Source organism: Balaenoptera ricei, chromosome 1 (genome assembly GCF_028023285.1).
Source record: "Balaenoptera ricei isolate mBalRic1 chromosome 1, mBalRic1.hap2, whole genome shotgun sequence".
Classification (NCBI taxonomy): domain Eukaryota; kingdom Metazoa; phylum Chordata; class Mammalia; order Artiodactyla; family Balaenopteridae; genus Balaenoptera; species Balaenoptera ricei.
This window is the reverse complement of record NC_082639.1, coordinates 50,693,608-50,715,555: the sequence shown is the minus strand read 5'-3', so window position 1 is coordinate 50,715,555 and position 21,948 is coordinate 50,693,608. Positions and strand designations below refer to the sequence as shown.

Below are 21,948 nucleotides of genomic sequence, written 5' to 3'. Positions count from 1 at the left end.
GAGCTGCAAATGGGGTCCCCCATGGTTTCACTTCATCCTGCTTTTCATAAGAAAATAAGAATTCTACAATCTCTAATTTTTGGCAGATTCTACGAGGTACTCTCTCCAAGTCCTGACTTCTCAATCTGTCTAGACCTAAGCCTACCAAGAGAGGCTTTCTTTGAAAGGATGGAGACTCAAGGAATCTCCAAGCGTGACCCAAAACAGCAGGGACTGACTGACCATCCAACTTAATGTACTACATTTTACACTACTTTTACATTCATTTACTCCGTAATTCACTGAAGTAAATTTAGAGTACCTTTTATGTACAAGGCGCTCTGTTAGGCACTGAGGAAACAGTGACGGAAAGATATAACTGCTACTCGGAAGGAGCTTAAAGCCATTTTTCTGAAAGTTCCTGATTAGAATCACTGGGGCACTTGTTAAAATGACAGATTCATAAATACTCCTTCCCAGCAAGACTCAATGAATCACTCCCCGTGGGAGTGGCACCTGAAGAACTGCATTTGTAAGGAGTTTCCAGGGACATTTTATGCATAGTAATTGAGAACCACTGGCTGGCAGTTCAATGGAGAATTTACAGTCACAATGGGGACTAGTAACGCAGAATCAAGAGCCCTTCCTGTGAGGAACCAGACTTTCCCCAACTGCAGGATCCTTCAATTTGAGTAAACAAAGATGAACCAACTAAGCACGTGGCAGAAGAGGCTTGGGGTTTGCTCACATATGTATCTGAGTCTTGGCCCTAACCCTTACTAGCTGTGGGACTTTGGACAAATCACTCAGTTTCTTTGAGCCTCATTTAAAAAAAGAAAACACCTGCTCTGTCTGCCTCACTTAGTAATTCCGAGCATTACACTCCAAAAGGCATTTTACAAACTCTAAAGCACCAAGAGAGAGTTAGTCATTTTATGATCACAAAAACTTTAATAAACAATAAAAATTAAGCCAACTCATAAGGTTTCTCTTAAGCAGTCAGAACTAGCCCATCTCTTAACCATCCCAAACTTTGCTCGTGGGGCTCACTTTCTCTTAAACATTGTAGCTGTGTATTATGTGCTTCCTTCCAAGTTCCAGCAGCTTTTTCCAGAAGCAGAACTCGAAACCGGACCCAGTTCTGGGTAGGATAGTGGGATATACTTCGGTACCATGTTAACGTTTTCAAGGAGTGAATATAAAAGACAGGAGACCAGCCAGACCTGGCTTCCCCTGCAGTGTCCTAGCTCTGTAATCTTTCTGACCTCAATTCTATCATCTCTTAGATGGAGAAATATACCCTATTGGGTCATTTTAGGCTACCGCCCTCTAATGACATTTGACTTCTGTTAAATCTGAATATATTTGTATTACTCTTTATTCTGACCTAAAACATGGCTACTACACCTTTCTCTTTCATAAATTAATCTCACATATTTATTGTGAGGATTAGATATTCTATATATAGACTGCCTAGCAGAGAAACTAGCACATGGTAATTATTTAATAAATCCTAGCTATTGTTTCCTAAGTATAAACATGTTCCTTGTTCATCCCTAAAATACTGTCCCCAGCAAATTCCTCTTCTTTACATAACCACACATAAACTTGAGTAGCCTTCTTTTGGCGAGTATTTCTTTTTCTTTTTTAGATCCAAATTTTTTATCCTTGAAATTGTGATGGTGTTTACTATCTAACCTCACAGGGGATACAAATTATTTGCTATCTGTTAGCACACCTCTTTGGGTGAACTTGATAACATACGATGTGTTGAGTGCCTACTATGTGCCATGGTCAGAGAGCATGAAGTAGGCTTTTCCCTGACTGCTCAATAAGCTCAGCCTTGTGGGGAAGACAGGGAGTGGTAAGTGCTGTCCAAGAGCTGGGCTTAAAGAACTCTGAGGGCCTCTGAGGAGGTACAACTCACCAGACATGCTGGAGAAAGAAACAAGGGTTGCATGGAAGTACCACCTGACCTTTGGGGAACCTTGGGGAAGACACATACTGAGGATACTGTAGTGGCTAAGAACACAGATTCTAGGGTCCCTGGGCTTTGGTTCAACCTCAGTTCTACCTCCTCCTTGCCTTGTGACCTCCCCAAGCCTCAGTTTCCTTATCTGAACATTTGGGATCATAATACAATGAGGGCCATCCCAGAGTTTAATGGGAGTATCAAATAACATAGTAAGTGCTCAATAAATGTGAATTATAATAATGATGATGATTCTGGTGGTAATGATACTCACCAGGTAGAAGGGAGATGGGGCCACTCCAGGCAGAGAGAAAAATATGTCTTAAGGCCAAGTGAGATAGCACAGGCTCTTTTCAAGAAGTCTATACTTCAATTCAAAGCATTCCAAATACCAAAGTTTTTTGATGATTCATTGGATGGCAAAATGAATAAATATCTTGCTCTTTAGAACCTATTTAACCTACTTTGTCTGAATATTCGCAAGTCTTACTACAGAAATACAAATGTGATTGATTATGGGTGCTACCCCAGATCTCACTGGCATTGTTACGTAATATACTGTAGACGTACAGTATTAACTTTCTAAAATCTGGATATTCTCTATTCTCAAACTTTGGCCCCATGGAATTCATATAAAGATATGAGATGTACCTGCTAGAATACAGGATGAAAAGTGAGGGATAGCAGGGGATGAGGCCAGGGGTGGGCAGGGCTCAGATCACGCGAGATCTCCTACATGGAGCGAGAATTCAGGAGACTCACTGAGAGATTTTAATCGGGAGAGTGAAGCCATCAGACTTAGTATTCAAGACCATCTTCACTATGAGTCTGTCAAAGTAGGTCCACGCAAATTAGGGTCTTGCACATCACAGAAGAATGAGTACATATATTAATATAACTGGCCATCCTCTCTGTGGGCTCCCTCTTTTTTTCTTTCGTGGGTCATCTCCCTAATTCCAGAGAACCCTAGCCCTGTCTTTGAAGATCATAGCTAATCTCTCAGCTGAGAGTTACATAGAAACCTGAGGAACTTGCAGTAGAGTTTAACGTGAAGGCAGATGGCAGGTACGTAAGTCAGGGTGGCCTGTGACTTGTCCACGTCAAGCAGCTCCTGGGCGGCTGATCAATCATTCAAAAGCACCCTCCAGTTAAACATCCCCCCAACCAACAGAATCAGGGCTCAGTCTCTGCCTGGCTCCTCACAAGGCTAAAACCAATGGCTGGAGGCCCAAACACAAATTTGGCAATTGGATGATACGAATACTCTTCAATCAGTTTTATGATTTTGCTTATGGCCTGCTTCAAGGTATAATTCAGTGAAAAAAATCAGTTCTCAGGTGGACGGAATTTTGTGACTGAATGGACCAACGCTGCTGTGTCAAGTGGGAAGGGTCAGTTCATCAAGAAAGAACCTGAAGCCTTCCTGAAGACCAGAGAGTTGACATGCTGGATGTCCCTTCGTTCACCACACAGCCTGTCAACCCATCGAAAAACGAAAAAAGAAAAAAGAAAAAAAAAAAAAGGACACCAAACTGGTATGGCACGATTTATTCTTCAACAAACCTTGATGGTTGCCCAGTATATTTCTGTCCATCCTTCTGCCCATCTATCAATCCAATATTTACTAGACCCATACCATGTGTCAGGTGCTACCCTAAGTGCAAGCAAGTGGAAATTTACTGCTTTGTGGTATCTTTCTGTTACCTCTGTAAGTAATAAAGATCCCGTGCTGGTATCATTCCACAGTATAACCTAAAATCTGGGCACTGAGAATTTCTCTTTCTCAAACATCACTATACTCAGTTCTCTAGAGGTTTGAAAAATACATGGCAGGGGTGAATTTTATGGTATGCGAATTATCTTTCAGTAAAAAAAAGTTTAAAAAAATGCATCACAGCACTGCAGTAACTTTCACCTCCTTGGGATTTAAGACTTCCATTCTTTTTCAACTGAATATATCTCAAATCTATAACATGGCCAAAATGTCCACTCAGTTTTCACACTGAACCTTTTTATTTCTATCAGCAGTAGGGAGCCACTGACTGTTCATTAGAAAGAGACTTTCAACCTCAGTCCTTCAGCACTGATTGCTCAAAAAATTTCTCATGGGTTCTTCTGGGATCTTTGGTCTCTTAGATGTTATTCCTCCTGGTGTTCTAACACTGGTTAAGTGGAAGAACAGAATATTATGCCAAACTTCTGATGGCTCTGGGGGACAAAAAAATATGAAAATTTAATTAAGGTGAAAAAAGAGGCCCTTGGTGGAGCGCACAAGGAGAGTGGGAGATGGGGATGAAAAAACAAGGGGGAAGCAACAAGGCGAAAATCCTGAAACCCCTGGACTAAATGGATGCATTGGGCTGGCCAAAAAGTTCGTTTGGTTAGTGACTACGTAGTTTAATAAACTAGATGCGCTGATGTGTGCTGAGGCCCGTGGCACAGTAGCCGACACTTAGCGAGGGCTCTGCCCTGGCTGTCTCAGCCTCCTTTTCATCCTCACTCATTCGCTGGAAGAGCACAAATACTTCCATCACTGCTAGGTCGTCCTCAGCAGCCACAGTACCACAGTAACCCATACAGCAGATGAGTGGTAAATAGAAAAAGGGAAAAAAAAATAATCAATGTGGTTTTCATTTCATGCCCTTCCAAACGAATACAAAACATCTCTGTGATTTGGGAAGTTAGCCACATGTCTTCAAATTGCCTAATTCAGTACTTGACCACAAAGCAGCACAGAAACAGGGAAGATGACAAATAAAAAGTCTCATAAATACTCTCCGCCCAGGGGATGATGGTGACAAGTGATGCTATTTATTTTTATTGTTATCGTTAGACTGGGGGCCCCTTGAAAGGCAGAGATTTGAAAGACTGGGAAGGAGGGAAAATGAGAACACTGTGGTCAAGCTGCATCCAGCCCTCACTTTGCAGTTCTCACCAGCCTTTGGAAAAGATCTGCCTTGTAATCACTTCACCCCATTTCTGCAAAACACCCGTGTGCATGACTAACCCATGCTATGGCCCCAGTCTCATGGTTCTGCAAAGAATTGAGAATGTGAGCTCTGGAATCAAACAGCCTGAGTTAGAAACTATCTCTAGGACTTACTAGCTATATGACTTGGGTAAGTATTTTGCCTCTCTGAGACCCAGTTGCAGTCCCTGTAAAATGGGAGGATAATGCTGATAACTGCATAAGGTTATTATGAGGGTTAGATACAGTAATAGATGCACATTTCTTAGCCCATGATAATCATGAAGTAAACATTAGCTGCTATTGTTACTGCTGCTAATTTTGTTTTTTTCCCTCTGCTTCTACCATTCTTCCAGGCAAGCTGCCTGCCGTCTTTTGTGGAAAGCTGAGCTCAGGCCAGTTGACAGACTCTCATCAGAGGCTTTTGTTTCTGACCTTATGAAAGGCCTTGTGTTACACCTGGCTTTGCTGCGTTCCTGGTGGGCTTCCAGAAACATGGGACCAGACAGTCCTGCCCAGCTTTTATGGGAGTGGAACGGCTGGATCACACAGTAGGTATGAGTTTCTTTGTAATAAACTGCTCAACTATTTTCCAAAGGGGCTGTGCCATTTCGCGTTCCCAGCAGGAGCGTGTGAGAGTTCCAGTTCCCCATCCTTGCCGGACTTCAGCCACTCTGAAAAGCGTGTAGTGGGTCTCACTGGGGTTTGCATTTGCCTTTGCATTTCCCTTGTGAGGAATGATGCACAGCATCCTTTGTTGCTCTAGCTCGGGCCTGGGTGAAACACAGAGCTGCTACAGTCATCACCCAAAGAATGCAGCTCCAACGACGTGGCATGGTCTAAGGGTGGCTTTTCTCTGGTTAGAGCCCAAGACTCTAGGGCTCCTGAACCCTCTTTTCCCAACAGAATAGAGGTCAGGCTGCAGATCCACTCTGAGCCAAAGTGCATCCTGAAGAGCTGCTGGGAATGGATCCTGTTCTTCCCCCAAGGGCACAGGGGGCTGATAGATGGGAATGGAGAGTTCCGGAAGACTGCGTGGTGGAGGAAAGAAGAGAGGGCAAGTGTGGCTGGTTTGTATCTCCCAGGCCCCACTGAAGTAAAGCTGTTCAGTGAGACTCTCACTTCCCAGAGAGGCCGAGTGAACTCGCAGGTGTCCCCGGTAAGGTGGGGTGGGAAACAAGACTGACAGCACCTCAGACACGGGCGGCTTCTCCCAGTTAGTTGGTCCCCACTCAGCAGAGACGGATGCTGAAAGACAGCCCCACTGGACTGGGAAGGAGTGAAAGGAGACTTAGGAAAATCCAAGCGCTTGCACACTTGTCAGCGAGGGCCGTGGGTGGGGAGCAATCCAGACATACGGTCGCTAAGCATCTATTATGCCCCAGCTCTCAACTGGACAGCATGGGTCAAGGGGGGCAATGGAGACATGGACCCACTAACGTGGACACACTAGGCAAGTCAGCTCCATCTGAGGTACAAACTGCTACCATTAAAACACAAATAACCATACCTATTGGTCCGTGCTAGGGATCAAAAGAGCAGAACAGTAAAATATATCAGAGTAGCTAGAGAATTAACTTGGGTTAGAAGGAAAGAAGTGACAACTAGTATTTTTATTGAGCACCTACTATGTACTATTTTTTAAATGAGGACCAAACAATTTTTAGAGATAGATTTAAATCAGTGCCTGGAATATAGTAAGCACTATATAAGTGATTGCAGGCACTACTATTATTGTTGTTATTTTTTCTGGTATTCTTTTTTTTTTTTTTTTTTTAAGCTTTATTGGGACTTCCCTGGTGGCGCAGTGGTTAAGACTCCGTGCTCCCAATGCAGAGGGTCTGGGTTTGACCCCTGGTCAGGGAACTAGATCCCATATGCGTGCTGCAACTCAGAGTTCGCATGCGAGCCCCAGCTAAGGAGCCCATGTGCCGCAACTAAGACCTGGTGCAACCAAATAAATAAATTGATTAATTAATAATAAAAAAGCTTTACTGAGCTATAATTAGCATTCAATAAGCTACACATTTTTAAAACATTTGCTTTGATAAGTTTTGACATAGAGGACACCCACCAGTGAAGACATTACTATAATCAAGGTAAGTATATCCATTACCCCCAGAAGTTTCCTTGTGCCCATTTGTAATCCTACCCTGCCCACTGCCCCACTGCAGGCCACCACTCATTGTGCTTTCTGTCATTATATATTAGTTTGCATTTCCTAGAATTTTTAATAAATGGAATTACATAGTTTGTACTCTTTCTCTTTGGCTTCTCCCACTCAGCATAATTATTTTGAGATTAATCCATGTTGTATCTTATATTAATAGCTCATTCCCTTTTACTGTTTAGTAGTATTCCATTCTAACAATGGACCAACACTTTATCTGTTCACTGTTGATAGACATTTGGGCTGTTTCCAGTTTGGGGCTATGACAAAACTGCTATGCGTTTCTGTACAGACATATGCTTTTATGAGTGGAACAGCTGGATCACACGGTAGGTGTACATTGACTTTGTAAGAAACTGATCAACTATTTTCCACGGTGGTTGTACCATTTCACATTCCCACCAGCAGCACATAAGTTCCACTTTCCCACATCTTCACCACAATGTCAGCCATTCTAACAAGCATGTAGTGGATCTCACTGGGGTTTGAATTGGCATTTCTCTAGTGACTAATGATGTTGAGTATCTTCTCAGGTGTTTGTCATTCAAACTTTTTCTTTGGTGAGATGTATGCACCAACATCTGCCCATATTCCAATAGAGTCTGCTCTCCCTCTCCTCTAGGCATTTGGGAGAAGCTGTGTACCTGAAAGGGAAGAGCAAGGACTCTAGGGTCAGTCCCCTAGAGGGCTCAGACGAGCGTCCCCCCTTCCTGTGTGTCACACTGTGTGACCCACTTAACTGCTCTTTGCCTCCGTTTCCTCACTTGTGAAATGGGGAGAGTAATGGTGTCCAGTTCACAGGATTGCTGAACTGATGACATGACATAAAGGATTTAGCACAGTGCCTGGCACACTGTAGGTGCTCAATAGATGGTAGGAGCTAACGTCTCCTTATAATGACTGAGGCTGGACCAGGGATGCTGAACATCCTCTGTCCAGCACACTGTAGAACTGTCCTGCGCCAAATGCCAGGAGAAACACTACGCTGAGCTTCCTGAATGCACAAGCTGTCTTACTGCTCATGGAACCACATCAAACCTCTCCTCGCCAATCGATGCCTAGCATACAGCCTGTTTTCCATACATGTAGTTGCAGGGCCCAGGGTGAGCCTCAGTATGGGGAGACTGACTCCTGAGAACACTGATCCCAGAGGCTGACAACAGCGAGTCCTGGCGAATCATGCACAGTAGCTCAGCTCTTTCACTGGGAGGTAGGTGTAACAGTGGTCCTATCTGTGCCTTATGGACTCCCTTCCCTCTCCACCTCTCTCAGTGACCTCTGCCAATGCCACTTGCTAAAGAGGCCAAGACAGAGAAACCTGCCCACACTCTTCTTAGCTGTGACATTCTCCCTTCCTGTGGTGCTCTCCCAATGGACCTGCAATACCCACATCCCACCCAGGAGCAAACTGGTATTGCTGTGGGTGATGTGGACACAGAAGAGAAAGAGGAGAAGGGTGAGGCCAGGGTCTAGTGCCTGAAACTGGGCAGAAATAGCATCCCAGTGTGGGGGGGAAACTACAGTCCTACAAATAGCACATCCTACAGGAAAGCTTCCCTGTCTACTGGAAGCTTGAGTCGTCCCCTTCTCCATATTCAGCCCTAAACTTACCATCGGAATTACCACTCTGAACTGTAGTCATCTCCTTCTTTTTTTTTTTTTTTTTTTTTTTTTAAAGATGGCAAATGCAGGTCTTTTTTTTTTTTTTTAATTTTTATTTATTTATTTATTTATTTATTATTTATGGCTGTGTTGGGTCTTCGTTTCTGTGCGAGGGCTTTCTCTAGTTGCGGCAAGCGGGGACCACTCTTCATCGCGGTGCGCGGACCTCTCATTATCGCGGCCTCTCTTGTTGTGGAGCACAGGCTCCAGACGCGCATGCTCAGTAATTGTGGCTCACGGGCCTAGTTGCTCCGCGGCATGTGGGATCTTCCCAGACCAGGGCTCGAACCCGTGTCCTCTGCATTAGCAGGCAGATTCTCAACCACTGCGCCACCAGGGAAGCCCAGTCATCTCCTTCTTGTCTGTCTTTCTCGATGAAGGCAGGCATGACACGCTATCTTATTTATCTTAATACCCTTAGTATTTAGCCGTGCAAATACAAGAAAATGTTTTGGTAATGAGTGAATGATTTAATGAACAATTTTTTAAAATGAACTTTTAATTTTACAACAGTTTTAGATTACAGGAGAGTTGGGAAGGTAGTACAGAGTTCCACAGACCCTACACCTAGTTCTGTCTATCATTAACATCTTACATTAAGTTCATATGTCACAATTAAAGAAAGATAATGATATCATTAACTAAACACCTTACTTGATTCAGATTTCCTTAGTTTTCACCTAACAGCTTTCTTCTGTTCCAGGATCCCATCCAGGATGCTACATTACATATCTCTTTAGGCGCCTCTTGGCTGTAATAATTTCTCAGACTTCCCTTGTTTTTTGATGACCTTGACAGTTTCAAAGAGTGCTAGTCAGGTATTTTGTAGAATGTCCCTCAAATGGAATTTGTCTGATGTTTTTCTTATGATTAATTAGACTGTGGTTATGGGTTTTTTCGAGGAAGATAACAGAGATAAAGCGCCATTCTCTTCACACCATGTCAGCAGTACATACTATCAACATGACTTATCACTGTTGGTGTTGACCTTGATAACCTGGCTGAAGTTAGTGTGTCAGACTTCTCCACTATAAAATTATTCTTTTTCTCCCTTTTTGCACTGTCCTCTTTGAAAGGAAGTCACCATGTGCAGCTCATGCTTAAGGAATAGGAAGTTATTGTTTGTGGATATTTTTGATGATAGATAGCCATTTTGACTGGTGTGAGGTGATATCTCATTGTAGTTTTGATTTGCATTTCTCTAATAATCAGCGATGTTGAGCATCTTTTCATGTGCCTCTTGGCCAGCTGTATGTCTTCTTTGGAGAAATGTCTATTTAGGTCTTCTGCTGATTTTTTGATTGGTTTGTTTCGATGATATTAAGCTGCATGAGCTGTTCGTAAATTTCGGAGACTAATCCCTTGTCGATCATGTCATTTGCAAATATTTTCTCCCATTCTGTGGGTTGTCTTTTCATTTTGTTTATGGTTTCCTTTGCTGTGAAGGAACAGGAAGTTATGCTCCACTTCCTTAAGGGGGGAATATCTATATAAATTCTCCTGCATGATAGATTAGTCTCTTCTGTTCATTTATTTATATCAGTATGGGCTCATAATATTTATGTTATACTTTGGGTTATACTCCAACACACTTTATTATTCTGCTCAAATTTTTACAGTTTTGGCCACTGGAAGCTCCCTTGGTTGGCTCCTGATAATCCCTTCAGTTTGTGGGGTTGGGGGGAGGCGGGGTTTGTTGTTACTTTGTTTTGTTTTGAGCACTATCTTACTTTCTGGTGCTACAAGATACTCTAGGCTCATCTTGTCTATTTCCAGCCCTGGTCCTAGGATCAACCATTTCTCCAAGAAGCCCTGATCCTTTTATTGGAGAATGGTATTAGAAACCAAGATCTGGGCACCAGGAGTGCTTGTAGCAACTATCTGCTAGGGTGTCCTTGTTTCTAGGCCCCCTCCACTGTCACAGCTAGGAAATACATGTATGTTTACTAACCTGTATACCTGCACGTCTGTAAATATTTCTATATATATCCATCTGTAATCTACATTAAGCTCAACCTGAGTTCATCCTGATGTCTTTAATTCAAATCCATTGTCACATGGATCATTCTAGCTTCAATGAATCATTTTTAACAATAATACCATATTTGGTATATGGTGCTAGGTACAGTGCCAAGCCGCTTACAAAGATTACCTCATTTAATCCTCAAAACAACGTTCTGGGTAAATACTACTGCCCACATATAATAGATGAAGACACTGAGGTACTGAAAGATAAAGTATCTTACCTAAACTCACACAGTAAGTGGTGAAGCCAGCGTAAGAGCCTATTTTAGAAATTCCACACCCACTGCATGATAGAGAACCATCATGCCTACAGTCATCTAAGACTTTGAGAAAACTTCAGTTCTGAGTGATTTAAGACGCAGATGTAATTCCCAGCTCTTACCAGCTATCGTTCTGCTCAAATCTTACCTATTCAGTCTTCCCCACCCCCTCCCCACGGTCCCCTCTCCATCTGTCATGCTGACTAAAGACAAGTTGCCAAGTTACAACCTGACTTGACAGCTTGAGAAAAGGGGTGCCGGAGCGATGGCAGGGATCAGCTCCATCTGACCCTGTGACTTTTCAACCTCTGGCTCACCCCTGCTGTGTATGATCTTGGGTTTTGGTGAGTTGGTAGTAATTAACTCTGAACAAGCAGCTCCGCTTTCATGCAGTTAAAAAAAGAACAGTATTTTTTTTCCTTGTTAATTAAATCATATACGAGGAAGATAAATGTGCAGCCCACACTCGTATCTTCTAAAATATCAAAGGCCTGATTAGTAAAGCTGATGTTCAACCTCAGGCTTTTTCGCCAGATTCCTAGAAGTAACAGGGATGTGAAGGAAGGCAACTCCTAAGTACCAATACTTGTTACATTCCTTCATTCATTCATTCTGGGTGAGCTAGAAAGAAGCCACCAGGATCAAACACAAAATATTCCTGGGAATTTTGACCCAATCAACCTACAGAATTAGAAACATCAGCAGTGAGCAGACAGGAAGAAAGAGAATCCTTCAGACCAAGTTGGAAGTCACTTTTCTGAAAAGCCCACAGACCCCTCTGGTCCCTGTGTTCTGTTCGGTGAATTTTCCCTGACAGTTGGTGGTTTTATTTGCCAGAACCACAACAGAGAGGGTCCTTGAGTTTCCCTGGGAGCGTTTCCTCAGACCTGCACCTCTCCTAGACCTCACAGAGGTGTCACTGCTGTTGGCTTGCTGGGTGTCCAGCACCTGAGCCAGATCAAAGGCATTTTCCGACGCCAGCATGACCACAGTCTCGCCCTCACCACATAACATTAAAGCTGATGATTAATCCCCTTGGCCCAGAAGGTCCCTTCCCACTCCCAAGTACAAAGCGGGGTGGGAGTGGGGACTTTATTTCCAGCACAACACGACCATAATAAACTGGCATTTTATGGCCTTCATTCATTGCAACCAACTGCAGCTGCCCATCAAACTCGTTAAAGCCCAACAGTTGCTTCATGGGAGCCTTTTATATCACTAGGAAAGTGTAATAAGAATCCCCACAATTTCTGAGTGTCTACTATGTACTACGGATGTATGTACATAATTCATGTTACCCAGAAGCCCTGTAAGACTGGCATCCTCACCCTCAGTGTGACGGATGAAGAATCTGAGGCTCAGAGAACTTAAGTAGCACACCTTAGGTCACAGGGCCAAAAAGCACATAAGCAGATGTCCAAACCTACACCCGTCTGACTCTGAAGCCCACGCTCTCTCCACCTCTGTATGGACACATCATAATCATGCACAACACAGTAAGGCACTGAGGGGGATGCACTTGGGACTCAGACAGAGCTGGACCTGAGTTTTCAGCTCCAGCTGAATAGCCTGGTGACCTTGGGAAAATTACTGGCTTTTTCTAGGCCTTAGTTGCTTAATTTGTAAAATGGATGCTGTACAACAAGCGAACATCATTTTCATTAAGAGATCAGGAAACTGAGACATGCGGATGTCATAGACTCACGGTCATATGGACTTGCTTTTGCTCATAAATCCCAACTGAGTGGGGTAAAAATGCCTGAAATTTAGGCTTTACAGGAGAAACCAGATCAGATGTGTCCCTGTGAAAATGGGAGATGATTTAAAAAGGTTTAAAACAGTGTTCAGTGAAGACAAGCTAGCAAGTGTAGACTCATGTCGGGGGAGATAAGGTCTGACTGCCCTGGTGGGCACCTCCTGTTCAAGGCGGCCTTAGGCCTCCGTAGATCTCTCCCTTCAGTTGACAGCCAAGCCTTACAATAGGGCTGCTGAGGGGAAGAAAGAGGCCAGGGCTTTTAAACTTAAAGAAGTTCCATTTAAGAGTTCGTCCACAGATACAAACAGAAGGAAATTTTTTTTGGAGGGGGTGCAAGAAGTCCAGCACTACTGTCCCTTTAGGAAGTTGTCCCTAATCCTGGACCCTCCCCAGGCAGCCACTGTGTCCTTTCTGCCCAGCAACACCAGTGCAAGTGATGGAGAGCTAACCCTGGCAATGTCACCTCAATCCATCCTCACAATATTATGAGACATGTACTACAACTCTCCACATCTCACAGATGAGGAATCTGGGGCCCAGAGGGGTTAAGTGCCTTGCTTGAGGGACCATCCTTAGGAAGTGGAGGAACTGGGACTGGAAACCAGTTGGGTGGCCCCATCATCTTTATGAAACGTGTGAGAACCCCTGCCATCATGTCTAGCACATACTAGATGCTCAGTATCTCGAGTTCAGTCTGAATCTATCCTGTGAGGCCTTGTACCGTAATACCTGTCATCATCTATCTCACCAATGGGAGGCCCTATGTCATCCCTGCGTCCCCAGGATTTAGCACAGCCCCGGACACAAAAGCAGAGGATCACTGGATAAGTAAAGGTATCAATATTTACTCAACCAAAATATTTCATGGTACAAAAGGCTCATTGGTCCCCACGGTAACTAAACACAGCTTCTCATGGCACATAAGTCCCTCCATCGTCGTAGAGATTCTGCCCTGGGCTGTATCCCAGATCCCACTCTAATCCTTACGCATGTCCCCGCTACTCTCCCGTTTGCCTTCCTCCTCCTCCCCCACCCTCCCCTCTATTTTACTCATCTGGGAAAAATCCAAGGAGTCGTCCATCGTCCATCTTAGTTTAACAGAGTAACGACTTTTAAATAAAAATATGGTAGAAATGGGTACTTATCGAAATGGAATGCTTTCAGACTCATGCATTTAAAGAAGATATAAATTTTAGGGCAGGCACTAAATTTTAACTGCAATCTTGGAGAAAGCCTTTCCACTAATTCATGAAGAAAAATTAACAAAGTGAAAATTGCTTATCAGTGTTCTTTTGAAGTCATGATATGCAGCCTAATTCTATACATCATCAGACTGCTCCCAGGGAGATGGATTTATATTGATTGAGAGAGAGCTCAGCGGCCAAGGAAAATAGACACCCCTGTGCAGAGAAGACTCAGCTACCCATTAGGGACAGATCGTCTGGGAGCGAGGCTTGGCCATCTCTGGATCCGATTTCACCCCTTCCACCTCGGCTCTCTAGCCAGGGTGATGTCAAAGGCAGACTCAACCCTTTTCACACTTTTTAAGAATTTGGCCCCTGGAAAAAGATCTGGCAAATCTAAGCAAGGCTATTGGAAGGAGGGCTGAGCTTTCGACTAGACACAGCACGGGGGGGGGGGGGGGGGGGGGCGGGGGGACGGGCAGGAAGGGAAGGAACTGAGGCGGGGAGGGGCCAGCAGCTCAGATCTCCTCCCGGGCTGGGCTGTCCTCCCTGGAGTGTGGTGGCCCCACCCTCGCTCGCTTGCTGGGCAGACTCACCCCCATGTGACAAGAAGATGTTCCACAGATGATAGCCAGCCGTGACGTCACCGGCTGTCCCTCACAGGCGAGGCCATGCCCCCTCACATCTGCTCCAATCACTCCTGTGAGAAACCAAAACAAAACAAAATCCTCTTAAAAAAAAATAAGAAGGAAAGAAAACTAAAACAAACATAAAATACTCTTTTTTTATACCAAACAACATTGAGAAAGCATTCCATGTGTAGGCCAGTCTCAAACAGAAACCAAAAGAACGTAACTGGCCTGCCAGGGGAACAGGAGGGAAACATGTTCTGTTTTTGCTTTACTCTCGTCAGTGTACAGCCTCGAACATTGGAATAATAATACTAACTGTAATTAGAATAATAAAAGCAACAGCCATCAGTGATTTTTGATCTCGAACTACCAGGCACCATGCTGAATGTTTATACGTATAGTCTCATTTTATATTAAGCCTGTCAAGTTGATATTATTAACCCCACACATCAGTGGAGGAAGGAAGGCCCACCTATGGATGCAGTGACCCATCCAAGGTCACACTGCTAGTAAGTAGCAGGGCTGAAGGGAATCTGGTTTAACACATCACATTTCAATCTCAACGAAGGCAAAAGAATCGTTTGATGACTGGATCTTCTCGGCATCTCTGGCTCACCATTCTTAGTACTACTCATCCCAGAACTCTCGGTATAAAGGATAGAGTGACTGACAGTGAGTTTCTGTTGAAAGAATGCCAGGTGGCAGAGAGTTTCCCATAAATGGTATAAGCTCAGGCTGCTTCTCCACACAGATTGTGTTCCTTGATATTTGCTGGGCAAGTGAAGTTATAAATGCGAGGGGAGAGTTAGAGAGACCATTTAGAGCCTTGAGTCGCCTGTCATTTACTCAAATATCCAACGAGCACTTTGTACACATAAAACGATATACTGGGTGTGATGTGGGAGCCAAAAACATGCAAACATTCCCAGCTAGGACACAGGCAGGAGGTGGAAAGCATCAGGGCAGAGCACAGAAGCCGGATGCGGGAGAGAACAGCTCCCTCCGGCTCCATGGGCTTCGGGCTGTGCCTCCCCGCTCTCCATCTCTAATCCTCAGTGCTCCTTCCCACCTCCAGACCTTTGCATTCGCTCTGCCCTCTGCCTGAAATGCCATTCCCCAGCCTCTTTGCCAGGTGAACTCCAATTCCTTCCTAACTCAAATGTTACTTCCTCGGGAGGCTTCCCTGTTCCTCCAGGAAAGATGCAGCTCCCAGTCCCCCCTGGGCTTCGCTAGCATACAAGACACTGGTAACTTACAGAACTACCACAGCCCGTCTGCCTCTCCTTTAATCATAAAAGCTGCAGGAAGCTGGCACTGTCTCGCCCACGTGCTTAGTCCCCCAGCACCGACCACAGTGGCCAGCACAGAGTAGAAGGTGAAAGTACCAGTGCCTGAGAATGTGAGGATAAGACGACAGTCCCTGTCCTCGGGATGCTCACGGTCCTGTGGGAGGGAGGGAGAAGCCTAGATGAAGCATTTCAATGCAGGGATCAGGATGGGACAAGAAAAACTGCAGGGCCTACAACCACTATGGAGAACAGTATGGGGGCTCTTTAAAAAACTAAACGTAGAACTACCATATGACCCAGCAATCCCACTCCTGGGCATATATCTGGAGAAAACCATAATCTGAAAGGATACATGGACCCCAATGTTCACTGTAGCACTACTTACAAGAGCCAAGACATGGAAGCAACCTGAAGTTTTCACCAAGTCCCCTGCTCTGCTCGGCATCGTGGGGCTGCCCCTGCAGCCCGTGGTTCCCAGACACCAGGCCAGCCCTGCCAGGAGGTCTGAGGGCTGAAGGCACTGGAGAGCCAGAGTGCATCTCCCCCGCTTCCCCCGTGTCAGGTGGCTGCGTCTCCTCCATGATTTCAGCTCTGCTGACAGGGCCACCAATGCTCCCACTTGGCCTGTGTTCACCGCCCCTCGCCTCTGCTTACACAACCTCCTCCTATGTTCCTCCAGCTAGGGGTGGCAACAGCTTCCATTCCGTTGACCCCTGGCTTGCTTCACAGGGAATATAGCCCTTCACGGCTCCTTCATAACTGGGTCACCATTTTTGTGTATTAAATTCCCTCTTTTCTATGTACTTAAGAGTGCTTTACATTTTTCTGGGAAATCCTGGGTGATAAATTTCCCCATCCAGGGCACAAAGGCTTTCGAACAGGAAGAATCCCTAGATATAATTTTAATTGAGCTCTATTTGCATGCTCTCTCTCTGCATCTGTCTCATTTAATTCTTACAACCACTGAATGTGATTGGTGTTATTATTATCCTCATTTTACAGAGGAGGAAACTGAAGCTTAGAAATGAGAAGTGACTGAACCAAGGTCACACAGCTCACCAGAAGCAGGGCTGAGAATCACATCCACGTAGTCTGATTCCGAACTACTAGGTCTTAGGTTTTTCTCTAAGATAAAAACCCAATGACCAGGTGGATGATGTTTACTCATCTGCGTATCTCAAAATATTGTGGCCTTAAATATATTGATCCTAAGATCCTTGACAGAAAAGGGGTTGGCCATTGCGGGTCCACGGTGTTATAAGTAAGTTCAAGGAATTCCTGATGGTGACCGCCTTTACTGGTCCCACATATGTAAACCATGGACAAAGTTTATCTTACAGGGTACTTCAATGCTGAAAGGGGGTTAAACATGGGAAAAAAGAAATTTGTGGAAAATATTTCTCTGTTTCTTCTCTCGTTAGCAGATTCATTGTTGATATTACTAGGCTTAAAATCTGGGAACAAGTGTGCTACAATGAAAAAAGCATGGAATTTGAAGACAGAAAGACCTGCTATAAAATGAAGAAGATAACAATATCACATGGTGCCTCTGATACAGAGGGAATGTTTAAAATTAAATGATTAATTAATGGTTGCTATGTCACTACTACCACCATCACTATCGCCATCAATATTATCAATATCATCTGAACTCTTTCTCAAGAGACAGTTGTATTCTTCCCACATTTTTAGAAAAAATGTTAGATAGCTAGGATAGGCTGGATACTGCATTAAAATCTTTAAATATTGTCTCATTTAATCTTTGCAACATCTACAAAATATAAATATTCTTTCTTCCCTTTGACATACACAGAAGAAGCAAAGTAACTTGCCCAAGGTCACAGATATGTAAGACCAGTGCCAGGATATGGCACCTTGACCTTGTTCTGTCTGACCCTAAAACCCATGTTCTTTCTAGAATCCCTCACTTTATGAAGTGATACTTGTCTTATATAAAGGAAATATAGTTGGAAGTGTCAGTTCACCAGGGAAATTTAGCAATAGCCACGGGCTGAGTTTGAAGATCTGGGTTTGAGCCCTGATTCTGCCACAAACCACCTGAAAGTCTAAACTGCTCCCTCACATCCCCAAGGAGAGAAATGGATCACAGATAGAGGTTCTTTTCCAGCCATTTTCAGTACATAATATACACAGTGATTCTTTTTAAATACCAAGTCCACTGTCTCCTTGCCTGGAAACAGGAGGGCAGGAAAAAAAAAAAATCCCTCCCAAGATCCTATATTCTCGAGTCCTGAGGAGACTTAGAAAACCAGAAAACCTCAGGCCAGGCTGGTACAACACTGGTGAGAGGCAGGTCTTGCCCAATTTCCCCTCCAGAGAGGTTCTCTGCACTCTGCCTAACTGATCTGATCCAAGAGCTGTGCAGGGCTGATGCCTCTGTGAGACCACATGAATCCCAGCCCTGACATATCTCATTTTTCCTTTGGCCACATAGAGTGCGGAGGGGCCGACCCGGGGAAAAGAGGCCCAAAGTAGGGAAAGCAACAAAGGGGAGGAGGAGCTTTCTCCTTTCTGCATAAACACATTTCACAATCCATAGAGAGATCATGGGCCTCACGTGTACATCAGGAAACAATTCCTATGACGGGGTTTTGATAAGCGCAGCCCTCAGCACTGCTGGGGCCCTTCACATGACTGTTCATGTGTCAGTGTATTCAGCATTCCTCAGAAAGTTTAAAGGGCAAAATTAGCAGCTGAAGAAATAGGCACCAAAAAAAATAAAATTGTGAGATGTTCAACTGGGTCTTCCCTGAAACTTGCACAATGATCAGCTAATGGTAGTTGCTTAGTAAATTTTTTGTTGAATGGAAAACAAATAGCAGAAAAACAAGCATACTGAGTCAATGAATCAATTCAGGGCCTTTTATTTAATGACTCCTCCCCTTCCACATATACAAGAACACAGTTCATATCAAGGAATATGTTTTAAAAGCACAAAATTAAAAAGGAAAAATTAAAAGAAAAAATTAAAACTTCTTTTCCTTTATGTGCTATCTCCCTCCCTCTGCCCCATCTACCAACCATCCATCCTTCCATCCAAACATTTATTGAATATCTATTTATGTCAAAGAAAAAAGAGATTTTGCAAATGTTATGATTAAGAGTGGGTTATCCTGTAATTTATCAAGCCACAACTGCTTTGAAAACTTTAAAAGGTTATATAGAAGAAAAACATCCCAAGCTCTAGCATTTGTGCTATAATTATCTCATACTTTATAGCTATATAAAGTACTTTATAGCTTGCAAAGCATCCTTAAACACTGTACCCTTCATGTAGCTTTTAAAAAATCCTATGTGTTATTTTATTTTGAGATCACAGTTGAAGAAACTGAATTTCAGAGAGGTAAAGTAACTTACTCAAGTTTATTTAGCTACTTGGAGGCAGAAGCAGGGCTCAAACTAGGATTTTTAGTCTCCTAGTCTGAAGTTTTTTCCCTATGTTTGAAAAATAAAAAAGGTCTGCTTTGGATGGATTGGTATCTTGAAAAAGGTGCTCTTAAAATAACAGCCCCAGATACCCTCTCTGAAGGAAAAAAGGACACGAAGGATTTCGAACATTACCTAAGACTGTTATCAACTTGAGACTCTTGAATCGGCCATTTGGAGGAATGAACTGACTGATAAATTCCATCAAATGAGTTGTTTGACTAAGCTGGCCAAGAGCTTTATAGGGTCCCCGGGGAGAAGGCTCTCTGGATCCTCATGTATGCAAAGCCTCACGTATGCAAAGCCTGCTTCAATAACTCTAAGCTCCCGGAATGGTAAGAATCATATCAAAGGCATTTTCTCTGAAGAGGACCAAACACCAGCCTCTACACAAGAAGATACTGAATTTATTCTTTTGACTAATATTCATTCATTTTATATAGAAAATAATATATGGGTTTGGCATTAGACTGCTGTGCTTAAAAACCTGGACTCATTCATCATGGGCCCTTGGTTAAGTTTCTTATCTCCTTTATGCCTCAGTTTTCACATCTGTACAATTTGAATAGTATCCTCCTCATAGGACTGTTATAAGGATTAAATGTGTTAACATGTGTAAAGTGCTTAGACCAATGCTGTCCAGAGAACATTCTGAGATGATGGAAATGTTCTCTATCTGCGTGCTCCAATAGAGCAGTCACCAGACACAGGTGGCAACTGAGCCCTTGAAATGTGGCTAGTGCAATAGAGGAACTGAATTTTCCACTTTAATTTCAGTAGCCACATGTGGCTAGTGGGTGCTGCATAGGACAGCGCTGGTTAGAGTGTGCCTAGCACACTACAGGAATCCTTGCTGTTTTTATTACTGTTGCTATATTATTGTCTTCAGACTTAGGCTTGAATCCCACTGACATGTTCTTGGGCAAATGCCTTGATCTCTAGAACCTCAACTTCCATATCTGAAGATTCTGGATAACAACTCTTACTTTATAAAATTGCTGTAGGGATTAAGTGAGATGTATGTGGGACCTACCAGTACTCAATAAATGGGACTATGAAATCCAGGACCTACAGGAGTGCTTGGCATAAGTGTAGAGACTTCCTACTTATTCCTGAATGGGCCTTGCTCGGCCAGGCCACTGAACATTTCCTCATGTTCTTCCTTCTTCTTAGAATGTTCTTTCTACAGTACACTCCATCCCCAAACAATCTCCCTGGGGAACAGAGACTCCATGGTGAAGACCCAGCTCTTTCATCAGAAGCCTTTCCTGACCGTGTCTTCCCCCATCCCCCTGGGCACCCCAGCCAGAGAAAACTGGCCAGGCCTCTTTCCTTATGCCCCACCCTCTGACACGGTACAGACTCTATCATTGAATCTGTAACGTATTTGTTTGCACAGCTGTCTCCTTCTACCATACTGTGAGCCGATGGAGGCCAGGGCAGACTCACCAATTTTTGTTGTTGTTGTTTAACAAAGGAATGAATGTGTGTGGCACAAGGCATGTACTGGTAAAACACAAGACATTTTCTAGATAAGGTAGGAGATTTAATCATGGGCAAATACTCCATGCCTTAAATATACCTAACAGTGAAAGATACTGAAGAGTTTTGAGGGACAACTCATGGGTGACGGTAAAACTTTTACTGGAGCCTCACAACACACCTTGTTTAGAATTGTCAGAATCACTGGTAAAGAGTAAAGGTCCTGGGCTTCCCTGGTGGCGCAGTGGTTGAGAGTCTGCCTGCCAATGCAGGGGACACGGGTTCGGGCCCTGGTCTGGGAAGATCCCACATGCCGCGGAGCAGCTAAGCCCGTGGGCCACGATTGCTGAGCCTGCGCGTCTGGAGCCTGTGCTCCGCAACAAGAGAGGCCGCGATGGTGAGAGGCCTGCGCACCACGATGAGGAGTGGCCCCCACTTGCCACAACTAGAGGAAGCCCTCACACAGAAACGAAGACCCAACACAGCCATAAATAAATAAATAAATAAATAAATAAATAAATAAAAATTAAGCTTTAAAAAGAATATCACCAAAACATTCCGAGAAGCAACTGGCCCTGAATCTGATCAGGGACCACTTCTAAAAAAAAAAAAAAAAAAAAAAAAAAAAGTAAAGGTCCTATGGTCCTTCTGATTATTGGAAGATTGCTTTGTGCCTCACACTTTACAAATATTGTTGTATTAAATTCTTATAACAAGCTTGAGAGGTAGTTATTATCACACTGCTTTACTAATTCAGAAAATGAGACCAAAAGTTGTTCAAGGAACTTGTCCAAGCTCTCCCAGAGTTACAGTGGGGAGGACGGTGTCACACGCAGATCCACCCAACTTTAAATCTCATGGAGCTACAGAAACCAGTTCCTTTCTTTACAACCACTTATAAGAATTCTAAGTACTCACAAACAGCAGAGCTGAACTCAGATCTCTTTCAGGATTTATTGTTATAATCCACTAAAGCAAGCCCAAAGGGTTCATCTCAATCCTAACACATGAAAGGGAGTGAAACAGCTGAAAAGATTTCTGTGATCCCAGCGTTTAATGAAGCATCACCTTGGCTTTGAAAGAAATGCCATTTAGAATGCATCCAATCTAAATCCTAAAGTA

At 43.7% G+C, this 21,948-nt stretch overlaps 1 protein-coding gene across 8 annotated transcripts in view; it reads right to left on the bottom strand.

Moving 5' to 3' along the window:
• FGGY (FGGY carbohydrate kinase domain containing) overlaps positions 1-21,948 on the bottom strand; it is a 411,167-nt gene that overhangs the window by 160,138 nt on the left and 229,081 nt on the right. For all 8 annotated transcript variants that reach the window (XM_059898898.1, XM_059898889.1, XM_059898942.1 and 5 more), the window contains one exon: positions 14,573-14,676. In XM_059898898.1, coding sequence (XP_059754881.1) covers positions 14,573-14,676 — 104 coding nt within the window. The remainder of the gene's footprint in view (positions 1-14,572; positions 14,677-21,948) is intronic.